Source organism: Xenopus tropicalis, chromosome 5 (genome assembly GCF_000004195.4).
Source record: "Xenopus tropicalis strain Nigerian chromosome 5, UCB_Xtro_10.0, whole genome shotgun sequence".
Classification (NCBI taxonomy): domain Eukaryota; kingdom Metazoa; phylum Chordata; class Amphibia; order Anura; family Pipidae; genus Xenopus; species Xenopus tropicalis.
The window spans coordinates 106147454-106169419 of NC_030681.2; the positions used below are offsets into that span (position 1 = coordinate 106147454).

General features: G+C 39.4%; 1 protein-coding gene across 14 annotated transcripts in view; it reads right to left on the reverse strand.

Annotated features, from left to right (window-relative positions):
• Positions 1–21966, reverse strand: part of dlg1 (discs, large homolog 1) — a 118133-nt gene that overhangs the window by 28590 nt on the left and 67577 nt on the right. For all 14 annotated transcript variants that reach the window (XM_031901760.1, XM_012963105.3, XM_031901759.1 and 11 more), the window contains 8 exon segments: positions 17956–18006; positions 15479–15603; positions 14621–14790; positions 10777–10913; positions 8178–8322; positions 6796–6919; positions 4668–4824; positions 4431–4533 (listed from right to left, as the gene is read on the reverse strand). In XM_031901760.1, coding sequence (XP_031757620.1) covers positions 4431–4533; positions 4668–4824; positions 6796–6919; positions 8178–8322; positions 10777–10913; positions 14621–14790; positions 15479–15603; positions 17956–18006 — 1012 coding nt within the window.

Here is a 21966-nt window from a genome sequence, read left to right on the forward strand (position 1 = left end):
TTTTTTAATTTTAAGGGTGTGCCTGCCATGGATTATTTCATGCTAAATACTCAGATTTTGGCTGTGCACCCCACAGAATACTAAAGCCTTGGAGTGCAGACACCATCAGGACTGATATATATATATATATATATATATATATATATATATATATATATATATATATATATATATACACAAAATCCACAATGGGGAGCACTCCAAAAAACGTTCCTTACAATACCTGGGTGCCAGAGCGGGAGTTGTAAAATAGTAATAAGCAGTGTCAGCACTCACAGGGTTTCATGATAATATCCAAAAAGGAGACACATTGATAGATGCAAATACTGGTGAGTTTTATTGTTCCTACGTTTCGGTTCCCCACTGGAACCTTCGTCAGGGAAGCCAAAGTGTGCACAAAACAGAAATTAAATAGCCAGCTTGGCGCCAAATAGTCTGTTGCCAAGCAACCGAGGCGTAAACAAAAACCCAAGAGAAAAAAAAAAAAGGAAAGAAACACAGACAGAAGGAGACATGTACCGAAAATTAAAAGAATACTTGCAAACATGTGTAAGGTGTTACGGTCACGCTCGTGGGTCCCCGCTCACTACCTGATATTGCCAAGAAAGAAGTGCCCACAGCGCTACAGGGGACCACTGAGGTAAGATCTGTCAGTCACGCGTGAGGCCCCTCCCCCGTTACCTGCTGCCGGCTCCCCATAGCAACCGCGCCGCCCGTTCCTTTGGGGGAGCACGGAGGTTAGCTTCACCTCGGGCCGCTCGTGTGATACGCACTGCCTCACCCCATACTATAGAGAGGCACAGCCTGTAATGGGACCGAGGACGGTAAGGTGTAGCTGGTTTCAGCCAGATACACCTACCAGCCGTATGGTACTTTAATTCCGTAGCAGTACGGGAAGATATGCGGGTGGGAGGTATCGAGCCGGCTTGGCCAAGAAGTGACTGTAAAGGGAGTATATGTAAGAGGCGCAGGTAACTTAGGGTGGGAGCGCACATAATATCGGCATATGCGGATAAACCTTGGCCCCCCGCGGGGCCGTCAGATAGGACAGGATCTACTCGGTCCCCTACACCTTATACGCATAAGGTGATCAAACAGGGCCTGATCTCTGTTACCCCCTCGCAGTGGGGGAGGTTGAAAGTCGATTGCCATACATTTAAAAGTAGGAAGGGAATGTTTCATTCTGAGGAAATGTCTAGCAACTGGTTGGTCCGCTTTGCCCTCTTTCAGAGCCCTGGATACTGCCGAGCGGTGATTTCCAATGCGTTCCCGCAGTGTGGTGATTGTCTTGCCTACATAATATAGGCCACATGGGCAGGTAATAATGTAAATCACATAAACAGAGGTACATGTCAGTCTGTGGTTGATCCTGAACCTTTTGCCTGTGTGGGGATGAGGGAAGTCCATTCCAGTTAGTAGACATCTGCATGTTACAGTCAGGGCACTTGTAGCATCCGAGTTTCTTTTGTGAGGACAGCCAATTGGTCGAGGTATTGAGTTGGCCCTTAAAGTCAGTTTTTACCAGCAGGTCCCGTAGGCTGCTGTTCCTTTTATAACCCATCATAGGTTTGTCCGCTTGATATAGGGATAGGGTTTCGTCTTGACTGATCATCGGCCAGTTGTTGCGGATGCTGTTGGATAACCGTGAAGAAGCAGAGTTGTATGTAGTGGTAAAAATTAGGGGGGTTGGTCTGGCCTCATTCTTGTCCTTTTTTGTTAGTAGTTGCTCCTGTGTATAGTCAAGTGCTCTCTGGAGTTGTAGTTCAAGTTGTGAGTCGGTGTAGCCCCGTTCCAAAAATCTGTTATACATCTCACCTAATTGGATTTTAGCATTTTCTGGTGAGCTGTTGTTTCTGATAACTCTCAGAAATTGGGAAAAAGGTATGCCCCTGATAGTAGCCGGGGGGTGATGGCTGGTAGCATGTAGGATCGAATTACGATCCGTAAGTTTCCTGAAGAGTCTGGTGCCAAGACCTGAGCCGGTCTTGAAAATATTTAGGTCCAAAAAGTCAACATTCTCCTGGTGGTAGTTGAGGGTAAACTTGATTGGATTATCTAACTCATTAAGTCTCTGGTGGAATCTGAGCATGCTATCTTCCCCATCAGTCCAAATCATAAACAGGTCATCGATATAGCGGAAATATGTGAGGATGTGTCCACCCAAAAGGGGTAAGATATGTTCTATTTCAAAATCATGCATAAATAGATTGGCATAAGATGGTGCGAGGGCACTACCCATTGCGGTGCCAGAAATTTGTAGATAGTAACAGTTTTCAAAGCGGAAATAGTTCCGAGTTAAAGTCAATTCAAGAAGTTGTAGAAGAAATTCAGTGGGTGTGTTAGTGGGTGGGTTGGCCATAAGGGCCCTTTTGATGGCCCAAATACCCTGATCATGTGGGATAACCGTGTATAAGCTCTTAACGTCCATTGTAACTAGGAAACTGTCGGAAGGAATGTCACCTAAGTCCCCTAATCTCTGTATCACTTGTGTGGAATCCCTTGTATAGGAAAACATAGATTTGACAAGAGGTTGTAAAAATGAGTCGATATACGTTGATACCGGTTGATAGAGAGACCCTACAGCTGAAATAATTGGCCTCCCCGGGGGTGATGACAGAGATTTATGCACCTTGGGCAGGGTATAGATAATTGGGATGCGAGGGTATTCTGTGACCATATACTGGGCAGTGTCTTCAACTAGCCAGCCTGCACCGAGGGCTGAGGAAATAATATTATCCAGCTCTTTTTTAAATTTGGCCGTAGGGTCCCCAGGCAGGGATCTATACGTGTCCTTATCCGCAAGTTGACCCAGCAGTTCCTCTCTGTAGTATGTATAGTCCAATAGGACAATAGAGCCACCTTTATCGGCAGGTCTGATTACTAAATCTCTGTCTGTTTTCAGAGTTTTGATGGCTTTGCGTTCTGCTACTGACAGGTTGGTACGGAATTAAAGTACCATATGGCTGGTAGGTGTATCTGGCTGAAACCAGCTACACCTTACCGTCCTCGGTCCCATTACAGGCTGTGCCTCTCTATAGTATGGGGTGAGGCAGTGCGTATCACACGAGCGGCCCGAGGTGAAGCTAACCTCCGTGCTCCCCCAAAGGAACGGGCGGCGCGGTTGCTATGGGGAGCCGGCAGCAGGTAACGGGGGAGGGGCCTCACGCGTGACTGACAGATCTTACCTCAGTGGTCCCCTGTAGCGCTGTGGGCACTTCTTTCTTGGTAATATCGGGTAGTGAGCGGGGACCCACGAGCGTGACCGTAACACCTTACACATGTTTGCAAGTATTCTTTTAATTTTCGGTAGATGTCTCCTTCTGTCTGTGTTTCTTTCCTTTTTTTTTCTCTTGGGTTTTTGTTTACGCCTCGGTTGCTTGGCAACAGACTATTTGGCGCCAAGCTGGCTATTTAATTTCTGTTTTGTGCACACTTTGGCTTCCCTGACGAAGGTTCCAGTGGGGAACCGAAACGTAGGAACAATAAAACTCACCAGTATTTGCATCTATCAATGTGTCTCCTTTTTGGATATTATCATGAAACCCTGTGAGTGCTGACACTGCTTATTAGTGTGTGTGTGTGTGTGTGTGTGTGTGTGTGTGTGTGTGCGCACATAAGGTGGCTGGAGAACCTCCTAACTGGTCAAAATCTGTATTATTTATTGTATATTAATATACAAAGTATATTGTGAGTGGGTCCCTAAAAGCTCAGGTAAGTGACAGCAGCACAGAGCATGTGAAGTGAATCAGTAGAAAAGAAGCTGGTGAGCTACTGGGGGCACTTTCGGAGGCACAGAGGCCTTGGGCTGGTACAGAAGTGCAAAACAAAGTACATTTCTGTCCTATATCTTTAGTTAAGCTGTTGTTCTCCTTTAGGCCCAGATCAACAATAGCTGCAGCCCTTTATACCTACCAAAGCAAATAAAAATGTTGTTGCGGGGTATCATCTAAGAAGTACATTATATACAATAAGCAAGGGTAATAATCTAGTATGTTATATATGACATATAGATATGGACATAGTTGCAGTTAACAATAACTGCTTTAGCCAGCACCATTTTGTGGCAGGTACAGGGGTATAAAATCCTGTGAGGAAAGCAAACATGTCTATTTATAAATATCACTAGTAAGAACATATGGTAATTACTTATTTAGTGTCTTTTTTGATTTCCAAAACATAAATACATTCTTTAAATGAATCAGATCCACTACCTGTGAACAGGGAACTTCTCTTAATAGGTGAGAGTAGTTGTACTGAGTGACTAATGTGACCTCTCGTTATACTATTATAACTATCCTATAATCTTATGCTCAGCAGTCCAATGCTTTATTTGTTTGAGGAAATTATTTACATCAAGTAGAAGCATTCAGGCAAGGTTGACGAAATCTAATGTACTTTTTAGATTTATGATCATCTATATTGCAGGTTACCTTCTGGACGGTATTGCGCAACAATGGTTACTGTCTGGCCAGCATTCTTCAAGGCTGCTGCTGCCTGCTCATGAGTGGCAGATTTTAGGTCAACTCCATTCACCTACAAAAAGGTTTAAAAAAATAAATAAATAAAAAAAAAAAAAAGTAATATTCCACACATGGTCTCAAAGGAAACAAGAGAACGCTCCCCTCTGCGTACAAATGACAGAACGGGAATTACTGAATGAAACATACAGACATAATGCGATCCCCTTTCTGGAGTTCTCCACTCAGATCAGCCGGACCTCCAGCGAGTATAAAGGATATGAAAATACCCTCTCCATCTTCACCACCAACAATGTTGAAGCCAAGTCCTGTTGTACCTCGCTGTAAAACAACTTTCCTTGGTTCCCTGAAAAAAAAGCCAGGTCTTTAGCTGGTATGGTGTTTGAAATGAGAATTTAAAAAAAAAAAAAAACCACACCAAAAACATGCACACAACTTGGTGCATTTTAACAGAATGAGACCCCTAATATAAATCATGATGCATGTGAAACCTGCAAATCCTAATGTTCGGTATTTGCAGCATTATTGGCATGTACCATAATTTTGCAGGATGTGGGATTGTTCTCAAGTTAGTATAAATGCTGTTCTTCAATAAGAAAAACAGTTTTGGCAAATTACAAATCAACTTATATACTACAGTCTTCATGTCATCATGGCATTTTCTAGAAAACAGAGGCCTAAGCTTTAACTGGGACATGTCAAGGCACTGAATTACTCCACCCCATTTATACTTCTGCTAGGAGCAGTAAACATTGTTCAAAATGCGTCCAACAAACAGCATTTACTGACAATACTTTTCCCCACTACTTTTGTTAAAAGAAAAAAAAAACCCCACAAAAAAGCATGGTTTGCGCTGAGCAAGAGACTGCTCTAAAGATTGTCACTGAGCAGGAGTTAGGGGTGTCATATAGCTTGGGGGAGGAGAACACCGGCAGGATGATGAGGCAGTAAGCTGGGCGACAGTTACAAAATCTAATGTGGAGAAAAGCAAAAGGGAGACTTCTCCAGGTTGGTGCATCGCAACCAACATGGGACATGATTACTCTGTACAAGTACATTAGAGGTGATTATAGGCAGATACGGGATGTTTTTTTTTCCCATAAAAATGACCAGAGCACCACAGGCCACCCCCTTTATGTTTGTAAGAGTAAAGATATGTCAGTATAGGTTTGTATGTGCTGGGTTCAAATGGAAGAGTCTTTTTTCAACCTTATGTAACTATGTACACACAATTTTGGGAGACAGGGGGCATGCAAGAACTTGTGCATACTTGCAAACACACACACAATATACAATATGCCAGGTATATACACACACACACACACACACATACATACAATTGTGTTTTTTTCCCCTCGTTGTGGGTTTTTTAGCCTGAAAAATTTGTTTTATTGTCATTGCGAATAGCGTATTCACTAACCGCACTGTACAATACCTTTTGTATGTTATTTCAGTGTTTATATTACATTCTTGGTCATTTTGGTGCATTTGGTGCATTTTTAGAGATTTTATTGCATTACTGGTTTGTTTTATCCATAAAACTTATTTGGCTAAGCTAAAATATTCAAATTCTGATTCTGACTGCTGATTACACTAGGCAAAAAAAAGCATTGGGTTTTAGTGATATAATTACATTTTGCATTGTTTTTATTTGTGCCCATGGACATTTTGTCCATTTGGGTGCTACTGTAACCAAATAGATTGGTAAATTCATGGTAAATTCATGCATATTGGGCATCAAACTGTTCAGCAGACCACTGGCATTCAAATTTAGAATGTTTGGTGTTGGTATGTTACAATATGTGGGATATACAAACGGGGGAAAAAATCAAGCTCTGTAATGATTTTCAGAAATTTATATGGGTACTTATAGAAAATATATGGGTTCTTATACTGCAGCAGCCAGTATTTCAAAATTGATGTGCACTATTTTCATTGGGTGCCTCTGTATGCCACAGTTTGGTAAATCTATGCATATTGTGCATCAAACTGTTTTGCTACATTTAGCTTAGCTTTGCGATACTAAAACACACTTTCCCATTTTAGATTTGGAAGAATGTATATTTTGGGAAAATATGAGGTTTTTGGGGTCTGGATTTTGCAGAAATGTATGGTTTCCTGGGGTAAACCTACTGTTCCAGGATTTTGGGCTTTTGACTCTATAGTATGCCGTATTCTGCTGTAATGCTTTGAAAATTCAGTAATTTACCTGCTGGGAGTTTTTGATCTATAGAAGTCAGAAATCTCCATAAAACTATGCATCTGGTATTGGCACAATCGAGAGACATAAGGCTTTCCAAACCAGTGTCCTCCTTACCGTGTCAAATCATCATCTTCCAGCATTCCTTTTGGGGCTGGGGAGTATCGGCCAGGGGATGGCGGCAGCGGATGCCCAATAAATCCTGATGGACTGATATGGTTATCCACTTGCTGAGAATATGCTGAAACATTGAGAAACAAGTGCTAAACAAACTGTCCTCATTAATTCAGAACTGTTCGTAATGTTGTACAGGTATGGGATCCGTTATCTGGAAACCAGATATCCATAAATCTCTGAATTACGGAAAGCCTGTCTCCTACAGACTCCATTTTAATCAAAAAATTCAGATTTTTAAAATTGATTTCCTTTTTCTCTGTAAAAACAAAAACAGTGCTTTGTATTGAGGTTTTGAATTAAAGGAGACATATTGGATAAATGGGAAAACCCCTAATTTCGTAGGCAATTATGAATAATATATGGTGCTGGTTTGACTTTGTGCTAAAAATTAATCCTATCTGTAAAAATGGCCCCTTTATTGGAGCTCCCTATAGATCCTATCACTTCTCTGTCCAGTGTGAAATGAAGGGTGGGTGTGTCCCAAAGGTCCCTACCAGAAGCACAGTTGGAGGGGGATAGCTAATCAGAGCCCTGCACTCACACAAGCACAGACAGGCTTCAGTTCCCTATCAGGTCAGCCTAGTTGCTGATTGGTTCCTATCCTACAGTGCAGTGTACTGAGAGCCGCCAGCTCCCCAGCTCATCCAGAGAATTCAGTCAGCAGGAAGTGGAACGGATGGGCGGGGCTAGTGCGGTTTTGGTGGAATTTCTCAATAAATCAGTCTGAAACACAACTTTTTAAGCACAATCCTTCTATTTCTAGAGGAGTATAATTCACTGGTACATTCATAATTTTTATAGGATATGTCTCCTTTAAGGTTTTATTTATTTTTTAGTAGACCTAAGGTATGAAGATCCAAAGTATGGAAAGACCCCTAATCCGGAATACCATTGGTCCCGAGAATTCTGGATAACAGGTCCTTTACCTGTACTGCTTCTACTACTAGTTTGCAATTATTGCCAGGTGTAAAGTCAATGACCATTTCTTTAAATTTTGCATTCAAATTAAGCTCCAAAAGCGTAAACATTTTTGTGTCCAAATGTATATATTAATAACAAATCTGAGTGTTAATAAACAACATTAAGGATGAACACAGTTATAAGAATAATAGGCAGAACATGTGTAACAAGGGCCTTACAGGGATAAATCAGAGTCATTTTACAATGTTAATCTTATGGTTATAACCACTAACCACAACAACTAGCTAAACTTACAACAAAAACTCTGCATTCCTATCAGCAATTGATAACAATCTTTTTAGTATATAAAGACAGACATTATGAGACTGAGGAATTGCAATTGGTGTCAACAGCAAACTTACAGTTGGTGATATCTGGAGGAGCGTAGTTGTCGTTCATGTACATTGTTGTTGGTTTTGCCACTTTCAAATTAACAAAATCTGATGTATTTTTCAAAGCAGTCACAGCATCTTCATGACTTACTTCTTCCAGGCACACGGTGTTCACCTAAAAGATAAGATTTAAGCTCTAAACACTTATTTTTTAGGCTTGTTAATTGATTTTTCTCTACTGTTCTACAATCAGGCATTTTTTCCATAAACTACAGCAGAAAAATGTCAATGTTATTATTTGTTCAGCTTTATGTTGATAAAAAAATCACCAGTGAATGGAAATATAAAAGCAACAGTCCTTGTTTCATCAGTTTGAGGAGCTCTAAAACATTTATATCCATGAATAACTGTAGCCATTAGTGATAATTTTAAATTATTTTGGTTCAAACAACATCTGATTTATTAGGGCTCTGGCACACGAGGAGATTTGTCGCCTGCGTTTTTCCCCCCGTCGCTTTGGCGACAAGTCGCCACGACAATACACACGAAGAGATTTCATGCGAGTTGAGCTCCAGGCGATCTGCTACCCATGGTACCACTCAACAGTTACCCCTCCCACATGTTTACTCAAGTTTTCTCAGAAAAGGGTCTGTGTGCGATTTGAAACAGCAGGCGACTTGAAGTAGCCTCGTATGTTTTGATGCTGGCGATTTCCATTGGTTTAGCATTGGCGTCTTGTCGCCAAATCGCTCTTTTAAAAATCACCGGCGACAAATTTCCTCGTGTGCCAGAGCCCTTAGAGTTCCCAATGCTTTATTCAAAGTGTGCAGATTTATGAAGCCATCTGCCATTCCAGTGATACTGATATGGTTTATGCCAAAGTAAGTTAGATGTAAAAGACACAATTAAAGGAGAACTATACACCCCAGGAGCAAAATGCACCCATAACTTACTGCTTAGACTCCCCTCACCTCTCCATTATAGCATTGGTTTTAAGTTGAATGTCTGTCCCTATCTCTAACTAAAAATGCAGAGAAGCGCAGCCACGTACCTTGCCAACATCTTCTTGAAGACTGAAGACACTTTGGGCCGATAAAAACCTGCTTGCGTGTGCGCAGTTGGAGGCAGCAGGAAATCCTCTTCAACTGCGCATGCGAAAGCAGGTTAGCTGTTGGTGGTGAGACTAGAAATGTCTTCAGTCAGTAAAAGATGTAAGGCAGGTAGGGGGCTGCGCTCCTCTTACATTATTTCCTAGCGGTTAGCGATAGGGACAGTAATTAAACTTAAAAACAATGTGATGAGAGGTGAGGGAGGTTTAGGAAGTGATATTTATGGGTGTTTTTTGCACCCAGGGGTATAGTTCTGCTTTAATATATTTAACTTACTTAACTCTGAGTTGCCTGAGCTGTTAAAAAATGATGGCTTCTATTGCCAATGTTAGAGATAGTTATAATAGTGTAGCTTTCTAGCTAGAGAACCACTGGGCAGATGGACCTTAATATTTTTATGGTCCCCAACCGATACCTTTCATCAACAGAATTTTGTATAAAAACAGTTCTTTAATATTAACAGCATGTCAGTAATATCAGAGCCCAAGCCTTAAAAATCTGGACACAGCAGGTACAGGTAGTCAGAGAAGCTTGCAAATAGAACAGAAGCTTGAGGTCCTAAGTGAAATCTTCTATAAGAGACACTTTATTGTACACATAGTGATTCTCTAAGCATCACCCTAAAAGCATCTAATTGGAAATTTTAACAAGCTTACAAAAGCCAATCAATAAACCTGCCAATGACTAAGGGATAAAAGAAAGCAATTCTTTATTCACAAAGCATTTTACTGTTAAAAAGATAGTGGCCCCAAAAATTACACCTTTTTTATATCTATCATATTGTCTTTGCATGCAATTTATAATTCTGCCCTAAAAGTATTTGCCCAAAGCTTTACATCACCTATCTGATCCCCCAAGTTCCTCTATGAGGGGGCTGCCATATTTGTGCAGCAGTAGGCTGTTAGCATTAGAAGTTATAATTGACAGGTTGAGATGGGACAGTCAGGTTGACTTAATAGTCAGGGTTAGGAATTTCAAGTAACAATTACTTACAAAAGCAGCAAAGAATTACTTAATAAAGATATCACATTTTAAAATTCAAAGTAAATGTAAATCGCATCTCTGTAAAATGCCATTATTGCTTTACAGAATAATGGAATGTTTAACACTGGGCCTCATACCATCAGGTTTTAAGGAAAAATATAATTTATAAGACCTGCAAAACAATGACACACTCACATTACTATACATTATCTAGTTCTAAAGTCTTTCCTGTAGAGTAACTGGCTCAGCCAGAGTAATTTATTTTTGTCATTAAATAGCATAATTCATTAAAGTCTATTATGTACATTCCAAAGGAACAGAATTTTTGATCAAACCAGGACTACTGCAAGATTGGAAAAGCTGTCCACATATTGCACTAACTGGACACAAATATGTTCATCCAAATTTCCCAAACTAAAAGTGATAAAGGTATTAATGGTGAAAAGTCCAAAGTAACAGAAAAGAGGCAATGTTGCAATAAAACTCAAACTAGAGGATTTTAAAGAATTCCATTCTTTACAAATAAACATACTTACTGCTAGAAGTTTGTCCCCAATTTGAAGCCTTCCATCTTTGTGAGCTGCCCCACCTTCAATGATTTTAGTTACGTAAATGCTGTTATCTCCAGGTATGTGCTGATTTCCTACACCGCCAGCTATACTGAACCCAAGACCTGGCATAAACAGGGTTTATTACACAAAAAAAAAAAAAAAGTTTAAAAATCCTTCATATAAAAATCAACTTTAAGGTGGCCTAAATCCAGAACAATCAAGAAAATAAAAACATAATTCAAAGCAGCTTTTCAATATGCATTAAAATTAGCTCTGGATCATGTGACACTTTAGATTGCACACAGGTGGACTTCATTTCACTAATTATGTGACTTTTGAAGGAAATTGGTTGCACCAGGACTTTTAAGGGCAGGGGTACACGGGGAGATTAGTCGCGCCCGAAGTTGTCTTCAGAGGAAACTTTGTGCGACTGCGGGACATCACAGCGACGCGTATGCCATCCCACTGGCGTTTTACATTCCAGCCGGCGGGGTGGCATTGCGGGGAGATTAGTCGCCCGCGACAATGGAGATTTTAATTTTATTTTGGGGTTTAGATCAATTGTAACTAACTACACGGGTAGATTTCAGCTGGCAATATTGGTTCTTTAGACTGAATTCAGCAGCACCACCGACCAACATCTTGCCTCAAATTGCCCAGATCTCTATCAGGCAGGTTTGATTTTTTCGTTGGGATTAGGAACCGCATCAATGGGTCCCTGAACCAATGGCACCTATGCCCGCCATTTTCATTTGATCGTTTGGCCCTAGGGTGGCCCTTAGGTTGGCATATCGGGAGAAGATCCAAGGATCTTACAGTGTATGGCTGTAAAGGTCCCCATACACGGTAAGATCCGCTCGCTTGGCGAGATCGTCAAGCGAGCGGATCTTCCCCCGATATCCCCACCTATGGGTGGGCGATATCGGGGAGCTTGAAGTTTAAAAAAAAATAATAATAATCTCATCGTTTGGCTCTGGGGCCAGATCTCTATCTATTAGAAATTTAAAACTCACTAACCACAAATTACAGGATTAAACTAATATGCATTTAAGATTGCAATTAAATATATCTTAAAATGATTTTACTAAATCAATTAAAATTAAATCAAAATATTTGTTTCGATGTATTCAATTTTTCTTTTTATTTACCTCCCTCCCCCCCACTCTGCTATAATTGTTCTAGCAGGTTTGCAGAACAAGGTGGATGTTGCTTAGAAACACCTTATGTGAAAATGATGTAAGATATTCCTAAACAGCAGTGTGAGGCTACAATTAGCCACCTAAAAGCAGCAGCTACTTCCTCTCTTTTTAACAGGATACGATTTTGTTAATATACACCAGTGATCCCCAACCAGTGGCTCGGGGGCAACATGCTGCTCACAAACCCCTTGGATGTTGCTCTCAGTGTCCCCAAACCAGGTAGTTTTAAAGAAAAAACACCTGGTGGCAGGTTTTGGTTGAAAAAAAAAAAAAATTTACTACCAAATAAAGCCTCATGTAAGATGACAGTGTGCATGTAGGCTCCCTAATAGCCAATCTTAGCCCTTATTTGGCACCTCCATGAACTTTTATGATGCTTGTGTTAATCTCCAAGTCTTTTTACATTTGACTGTGGCGCATGAGTAAGAAAGGTTGGGGATCCCTGATATACACAGAGAGAGAAAATTAGCCTCAAAGTTTGTATACTGTACTGTTAAAGCTGCAGCGATCACAAAATATTAAGCTTCAGACATCATGCTGTGTAAAAAGTGGAGTAAAACATTACCAGTGATGTTGCTCATAGAAGACTAAAGCAAAGCATTTGATTGGCTGCTAACTGTTGAAATCTAATTGCTGATCACCAGTAATGCTTCACTCTACTTTTTACAAAGCATGATAAATATACTCACTAGTTTGACAAAAGATTCAGATCCTACAGGCTGGCATTCATGAGCTTTAGAGACCATTACCTAATTATTTTGATATCTTCCATATAAACTCCCCTTTGGATTGAGGATAATTTCCTACATTTTTTAACTTCACAACAGTGAAATTGGAATATCCATCCCTACTTTAACTAGAATCAAATACACCGGCCTATGACACCAACATGCAACCCTTCTGGTTACCTTTACTCCCTTGAACACCTGCTGAATAATTCAGAAAATTCTACTGTCTGTGACATGTTACGCTTTGGGTTCTAATAGGATAATAGATCCTAGACCCGAACTACTAGTGCCTGTTCAAAAGCTCTTTTCACAAGCCACCCAGCTCATCTCCTGCCTGCACCTCACTTTTAACAGAAAACTCTTAAAGGAGAACTAAAGCTTAACTAAAGACATAGACTGTAAATGTTATAAATTATATTTTGTGCTTCTGCCAAAGCCAACCCACAGCCCTTTAGCAATGAAGATCTGTGTCTCCAAAGATGCCCCAGTAACTCCCCATCTGTTTTTTTGCTGATTCTGTGCTTCTGTCTACCCGAGTACTGGGACCCACTCACAATATACTGTATATATAGGATATAAATGTCACAATATAAGGCCGATTAGTAATTAACACAGATGATTACTGCATGGCAGCTCTGAAACCAGTGCTATTAGCATCAGACTTTAATCATCAGCTCATTAGGATCAGCTTATATGACAGACAAACATTTACTCTGCTTGATAATTTCCGGCAACCCCTAAGCTTAGCTTCTTAACAGCTGCTCAGAGCACACTAAGCATGTGAGTGGTGCAGTGTCCAGTTTGTCCACCCCCTGTGACAACTTTAATGGACTGGATTGTTACTACTGTAGAGATGTTGAACCTTTAGGGGGGTTCAAAGAGTTTACAGTATGCAGTTTTGCATCAAATTCTGGTTAGTGTGCCTGTAGGCCAAGGCAATAGCTCTGGGTGCAGGCACAACAATCAGGTTTTTGAAGTGTAGGGGCAGATTCTGCCCCCTTAGGCATTAGTCTAAGCACCAATGTAGCAATGGTCATCTCCTCCCATCACATCAGGTAATTTATGATAGGGCTGATGAAAAAGAGCCGGATTAAGCGAATTAAATTGTTCTTATTGTTAATACATTGAGCAAGCATGGGATGGAATTAAGCTGTTATCTGGGCATTCAGATAACGGATTCAGAATATTACTGATATAATTAAAAAAATGTTAATTTTTTATCCACTTTAAAAATCCAATTTGACCTTGTTTAGTGTATTGGTGTGAAACAGTGGCATATATATATATATGTGCAAAACATGATGTAATTATCCCCACAATGGTAATATAGCTTGCAATCACTATTTTTTTTTAATTTTTTTTAAGCGAACTAAAATGAAGGAAAAAAAAAAATTCAAGGGAAAACAAAGTCTGTGAGGCAATGAGTCACATGCAAGAAGGTAAGTTTTCCATGGTTAGCCAGCATAACCTTTCATATGAGTTAGTCAACGCACACCCACTACAACTGTCACTACGGAGTCCTTTCATCTATCTGGAAATATATTTCTGCCATGCACCTTCCTTATGGTTGCTAAGAAACTGAATCACAGGGGTAAAGAAGGCGAAGCAGCCACCAAATTCTGCCTGCAATTCACATTTAGTTACCTGAGAAGCAAATTAAGTTGAAGTAGTAAGCTTGCCTATAAAATGTTTTAGAATATATTTTAGAATATAGTTTATAAAATATAGTTTTATCTGAAGACGTTTTGTTTGTGCAGCAGCAAAGTACACTGGCAGTGAAAAAGTTAAAGAAGCTTAAATCAACTTACAGGGATTCTTCGCACAACTAAGAACAATCCCAGTGAAAATAGTAATAGTAAATTAGTAAGCATTATGATGGTGATTTAGGAAATTTGCACTCACCTTTGGGGCCTTTAACAAGCTTTATGTCCATTATTTTCTCTGTTACAGGCTTTCTCCTTCTGACGTACAGACGGACAATAGATCCTGCCTCTTTTAACGCCTCAACGGCTTTGCTGTGTGTCACATCATGTACGTCCACTTCATTCACCCGTAATATGCAATCATTAACCCTGAAGACAGAATTGAGGGTATTGTAACACTGATGGAATCCACGGAAAGGTTTTAGTTCTTGACAATTGCCATGTGTTATATAATGCAAAGTATAATATATTACATTATTATTATTGGTCATTGTTTATCAGACTCCACAGGCATATGCACCAGCAACAGAGTGCCTCCCAAGATGTTTCTTTTGATGTATGCTGTAGGCTCAGGGCAGTGCATATGGACTCTCATTTAGACTGCTTAGTTTACTTTGAAATGTATATAAAAAAATCTTTGAAAGATTGATTGTCTTATATCTATATTCAGTGTATCTGACAACCAGACAGCTCTTTTACTTGCAAGCTGGAAAGAGATATAATAGAAATCCATTATCATTCAAGTAACGACTGCATGGTAGGCCCTAGCGATCTATAGTAAAATAAATCCTTTGTATACCAAAACTTTGGTGCTGATACCCTATGCCCCGGAACTTTGAATAGGAGTGAATAGGAGTGTGAATTCACTGAAACAAGATTTATGTACAGTCCTAGAACAGAATTAGTGGCAGCAGAGGTCTTTAAAATATATGTTGCAATAATGAACAGGACAAACCACACCGCGTCATTTCTCTCTGAAAGGGAACAGACAATGGAACTTCCTTAAGAACTGGTTTATTGATTTCAGCTATTTAGAATATTGCACAGATTTACTTACCGTAATCTTCCATCTTGTGCTGCTGCTCCTCCAGAAATTATTTTTGTTATAAAAATACTTATATCATCTCCTATGTGTGGGTTATCTGTGCCACCTGCAATGCTAAAGCCAAGTCCTGAAGTGCCCTAAAGGTAAAATTAAGAGGTTAACATCCAAAAACTTGATTTTGGTCATTTCTTAAGACCATCATGATTGCTCCAATGGATCAACACACTGAGGGGTATATTTATCATGCAGTGTAAAAAGGGCAGTAAAACATTACCCGTGATGTTGCTCATAGAAAACCAAAGCATTGGATCGGCTGCTAACTGTTGAAATCTAATTGCCGATTGGTTTCCCTGGGCAAACATCACCGGTAATGGGTCACTCCACTTTTTACACAGCATGATAAATATAACCCTTAGTGTGCATTCCACTTTTAAAAGAGTTAAAGGTGTACACTGTTGAGATTGGGCCTTTAAACTGTAAAACTAACTGTGAACTGTAAAATTATTTCAAACATATATAAATTTTCCCATACAGACCTTAACCAGTTGCAAAAATATGTGCAAGACACAACTGGAAAGTTACCCATCTGTGGTATCGAACTGCTGACAAAGAACTTTATGAATTATTTAAGACCCATGTGCATGGGTACATACCTGTCTATTATATATTCCCTCTGTAATTCTTTAAAGGACAATGAAAGGTTAATATAAATTAAAAGTAAGACTAAAGGCATTCTTTTAAAGATAAAGGCATTCTTTTTTTAGATACTGCACATCTAAATTCCCAGATCCCTGCTTGCTTCTCTGAGATATGGTGCTGGCAGCCTACAGCAGTGTGAAGACTAAAGTGACATCACTGAAATCTCTCTCCCCTTCCTGTAGGTGCCAGCGGCAGCCTTCCTATTCTCTGAACATGTGTGTAACTTGATCCTGTCACCTGTTCTGAGCTACACATGCCCACCAGCCAATCAGAAGCAGATCTGGCAGAGGGGAGGGGGGGAGGGAATGAAACACACATGCAGTATGAAGCAAGGAGGGAAAGGAAGGGAGAATACCTTTTTAGAGATGGCTGCCTGTTCTAGAAAATGTGAAGTAATAGTGACTGAGTAAATATTTGATTAGGTGAGCCAAAAGTGTGGTGTTTTTACTAAACAATAGGAGGACTATTGGGCAGTATGCTTTTTAAATTTTGACTTGCATTCTCCTTTAAGGCGAGCTCTAAAGATATGAATATCGCATGGTGGCTTTCCACTCCAATTTCAAATATCTGCAAAGAGCTAGAGGATGTTTGGTCCCACAATATGTTTTACCCCTTCCAAACCTCTCCTGTGACTAAGCCTTGTGGAGGATTCTCATAGGTCAGAAGGACTAGGGGGTATGGGCAGAAACAAGCAAGTAACAACAGAACATGGGTACACTGTGCTCATGGTTTGTGCAGAAACAGAAAATAAATGTATGCACAAGAGAAGTGCTTTTCAATCTTCTCAATACACCAGGACAAATATAAAAATGTGAAGTATGGAACAGACTTTTACAATGCCTCCATGAATTAATTTGGACAGGGGGTACCCATACCCACAGGCCACCCAATGTATGTTTTCCCTTGCTGTAAGAAAGTTTAATAGCACATGTGCCTGTTTGCTTAGAGTGCCTCTTAACAAAATTCAAATCTCGAATCACTGAATCACAGACTTTTATATCGGCTTATATTACAGCAATCTCCACTGGAAGGTCATGAGTTAAAATTCTCTAAAATATTACTTGGTCTGCACTGCACTACAGTCCATTAGATGCCACAAGCATCCTCATTAGCAGTCACTCACTGCTGGGAATTTGCTTGAACCATTAGCAATCAATACAAGGATGCACTTACACACTTTCGTTTGTTCAATCCAGTTGAATCCAAAAGAAAGATGAACTTGATTAAAGTTAAAACCCACGTACAGTACTCAGTGGGAAGCCAGCACACTTATTTTAATAAATATTTAACATTGTAATGCATGGCAAAAACAAACATTCAAAATCCTGAACATTAACACAGTAACCATAACTTCATCAGAAGTGTTACTCTGACAACACACAGGGCATTTTTTCCCACCCACCTCCCTTTGGGAGTAGAATGCAGAAAACAGCTCTTGAATTTATGGCACACTAGGCTACTGCTAAGGAATGTCTACAGCAGTGCTGTCCAACTGGCGGCCCCCCTCTGTGTGGCCCCCCACCTGTCTGGCTGCTTTGATGGCTTACCTTTGAGTAAGCATTAAATGGTATCAGTACTGAGATTAACTGGCCCCCTGCATGGTTCTCACCTCAGATTCAGGCTGTAATCCCTCTGTATTGTTTAAAAATGTAATCCCCTGTGTTTTTCACACCTTAACTAACTACAGTATGCCTTTAAGCAAACATACCTCAGTTATTTAACAATTTTTCACAATTTATCTCCCAAGACACCATGTAGAACTTGCGACTACTGTTTACATGCTTCCTTACCCTTTCGAGTGTAATTTCCTCGTATTCATATTCAGCATCTGTGCCATTAACCTACAAAATGAGGGGGGGGAAAAAAAAAAAAAGAAATAAGGCTACACCAAAGTCACCCTAAAAGCATCCAACACCAAAATATGTTTTACTTAGATCATTTCTGGTTATTAGTTTATGTAAATATAAAGGGATATGGCAACCCTCACCATACACTTGGGGGCACATTTACTAATCCACGAACGTCCAAAAAGCGTTCGAATGCGTTTTTTTCGTAATGATCGGTATTTTGCGACTTTTTCGCGCGCTCAATATGAAAAAGTCGCGACAATTCGCGAAAGTCGTAATGGCTATGCAAAAGTCGCGACAATTCACGAAAGTCATAATGGCTATGAAAAAGTCGCGACAATTCACGGAAGTCGTAATGGCTATGAAAAAGTCGCGACAATTCGCGCAAGTCGTAACGGCTACGAAAAAGTCACGACGGTGACGAAAAAAATCGCAAAAAATACGAAAAAGTCGCAAAATGTTTGTTTCCAATCCGATTTTTTTCCCACTGGGGATTCGGATTCGTGGATTAGTAAATCAGCCCCTTGGTGGTCAACAGCTTTAGAAATTGACCATGTGCCACTGGTCTAGAGCAGATGGTTTCAGGTTCAAATATGGTTTGTCAACTAAACCCCCAAAAAGTTTAAAAACAAGATAAATAAAATTGTTGCTGCTCTGTATCTATAGCAGGGTATTGTTGTGTTGTTGTTGATCATTAGTATTTAGCCATTGCCAATTAAAACAAAATGGAAACAAAAAGAAAATAAAATGGTAAGCATTTCCAAAAATCCTACTGGCTGCTCCTGGTTTAGGAATAAGAAATGCAAAGCCTGCCTTAAAAGAAACAACCGCTCAATAAAAAGTCTCACCATCAGACAATATGGTCTAAAAGGGAAAGCTAAACATCACACCTGACACCTACAAATTTATTAAAGCACAATTAGAATTTGCTGAAGAGCTACAGTAATACAGAGAATTGTGCAATAGCAGCCAACAAACTATATCAAAATATAAGGTACAGCTAAAAAGCTTTAAAGGAGACTTTTTGTGTAATTAAACATAATTCTAATTAACTGAATATTTTTAATGATTCTAAAGCGATTTGCAAACAAATTTGTAAATGAAAGCATTTTGTTTGTTGTTTGCAATTCCTTCTCAAACTGCCAGACTACAGAAACATTTTATTGAAAGGCAAATAAAACCCAGAACAGCTCCCCTGAGCACTATGGCGATTTATTACATTTTTACATAAGTTATTTTGTGGAGCATCCCCTGCCTCTTCAGTTGCCGAGTGAGAAGAAAAGTGCAAGATGGTCTCCTCCGAAATCTCAACTGTCCTGTTGCTTCTAAGCTTATTGTCACTGGCTCTGATAGAGTTAAGCACCTATCCTCCTTACTACAGAAAGAAAACTGTTTATGCCCTGCTGCCTAATGACTGCATTGCAGACATGACACTGCACTTGTGCGCTTGCAGAGCAAGTCAAGGAGTGGGCAGCAGGGGCAGAATTTGTGTTCTGCAGATAAAAGGGATGTTTAGCTCTGTCAGCAGTAAACAGGAAACAGGGAATGACACATAGGAACAGAAAGTCTGTTTTCCACCGGCCAACTAAAATATTGCAAAATCACCTTGGCTCCTTGTTCTAGAGGGGACCGACAAAAATGTTAAGAGGGGCTTGTTTAAGTCAAGTTGCAAGCCTCTCTTTTCCAAATGTTTCATCAGAATTTTCTATGGCTCCACCTGTTGGCCGAAATATATATAGCCCCTCTATACATATACAATTTTAAATACAGGTAAGGAAATTAGGTATTCAGAAAGTGCAGGAGCTCTGCAGTTGAAGACTCAAGTGCTATCTGTAGCACAATGCAAAGCTTAAGTGACAAATTTAAACTAGATATTGCCATTATATAATTACGGACTGATGAATCTATGTCATTCCTGTATCCAAACAGGGAATTTAAGCTTGATGAGAAATCCAAAACACAAGGAAGATGTGGGGTGCACCTGAATTAATTACAAATAGAATAGTTGACTATAGGAAAATAAAATAAAAAACAAATCCTAAAAAGCAATTCAGTTTAATTGCACCTTCCCACCTAATGGTTGCTAAACATTCAAAATGCAACAAAAGAACTGAAAAAAACCAAAGTTCTAAGAACTGTTTGCACAGTTTAGTCCAGTTAGACCATTGAGTCCAGCAGCACTGTAAATTTGACATTTATGGGGCCTCATTTCCTATATGAATTGTTCAATCACAAAGTGGTCACAGCAGCCAGTGGCAAACGGGTTAAAGGCACAATTGTGACTCTCCTTTAAAGCTGAACTGCTGTTTACTACATAATTTACCCTCAGATAAAAAGGCTTCTGTTACATGATATCATTTGCCTAGTTTGTTAATTAGTACAATGGGACTATGACAGATTACAGCACAATAGTAGCAATGTTTTGTATTCCAAAAGTTCTAAAACTTCCATCCCCTTACTAATATTATATGCATCACTCTCATATCAGTAACATTTTGATTATAATGCTAATTATTGAGAAGAAATAATCTCTGTGCAGTCAATGCAAGCTCAATTACATGCAGAATTTTAGTACCCTGTAACACTTCGTGAACCATAACAGATTGTTCACACTTCATGACAGCTACACAAATAAGTTATGGATTTCTGTCACTAAGGTGCACATTTATTATTGTTTTCATTGTAGTGAGAAATCAGTTATTCATGCATTAAAAGGAACAGTTAAAAAATCAAATTATTGAAAAGTTTATAAAATTTAATGTACTGCTGCCCTACAAGGGCAAGGCTAATGACACACGGATATCGACTACATGTGACTGTATCCAAGTGTATCCCATTCATTCGAATGCAGGCACAGATAGGGGGAGTTTTAAGCGTATGGAGTGTATTCTCGCCAAGCGTTTTTCAGCTTGCCATACACTTTTTGTGGCATAAGCCTAAAACTGTTGTGTTTGCTTCTGAAATGCTACTGTATTTTATATAAAGAAGCTAGTATAGGGGCAGAGATTAAAGATGAAAATGAAGAAAAGGCAAAGGTTACATAGCAGATAACAGAAAAGCTCTGTAGAATACAATGGTGTTCTACACAGCTCATTAATTAACTGCTTTGTAACCTGTGCCATTTAGCTCTATTTTAACTTGAATGGCTGCCCAGTGACTACACAGAGCAGGGCAACAGTACATTCAATTTTATGTGCTTATGCACTTCTTTGGCGTTTCTGTCCCTGTAAGTTGTGTTGAAAAATAACAGATTGCCAGACACGCTAGATGTCTAAAACAGAGAAAAGAAAAAAAAAAAACCCCTGATCAAATGTATTTTTTTCAAAACAAATTACTGTAAACAATCTTAATTAATGAGGAAAAAAAGGTATTATGATTTTTTTTGGCAGCAGAGTGTTCAGGTTACTGATAAAAAATAAAACCTGTTTTTTTCGCCACCATACCTATCAAACATATGAGCTCTAGTACTTCTCAGACACTTTCCACAGAACAAGATAGGAGGTGACAGAATGACAGAGGATTTCATGCCTGACTTCAAATGCTGACATTTGACAGTTTAGTATAGTCATTGCCTAATAAATCAATTTTGACCTTTAACACAATAAGCAACCCTTAACCCTTTTACTGCCAGCTGTTTTGGTCAAAGCGGAACTTGTATTGCCAGACAGTTTTTGAACATTTTGCACGGTTTCACTTTAGGGGCCTTTCCTCGGGGGGACTTTTAGTTTACCCAGGAAAACAATATATCGTTTTTTTCAGAACAACCTAAGCTTTCAAAATATGGTAGAATTTTTGTGTAATTCCAATTCTGTAACAAGATATAGGCTTCTAAAGGTCTAAAAATGCAAAAAAAAATCTAATTTTCCATAATATAAACACACATACTAGAAACAAAAATTATTTTATGCACAAATATACAACTGATTTGGAAAGTCCCATGTCTCCTGAACATGC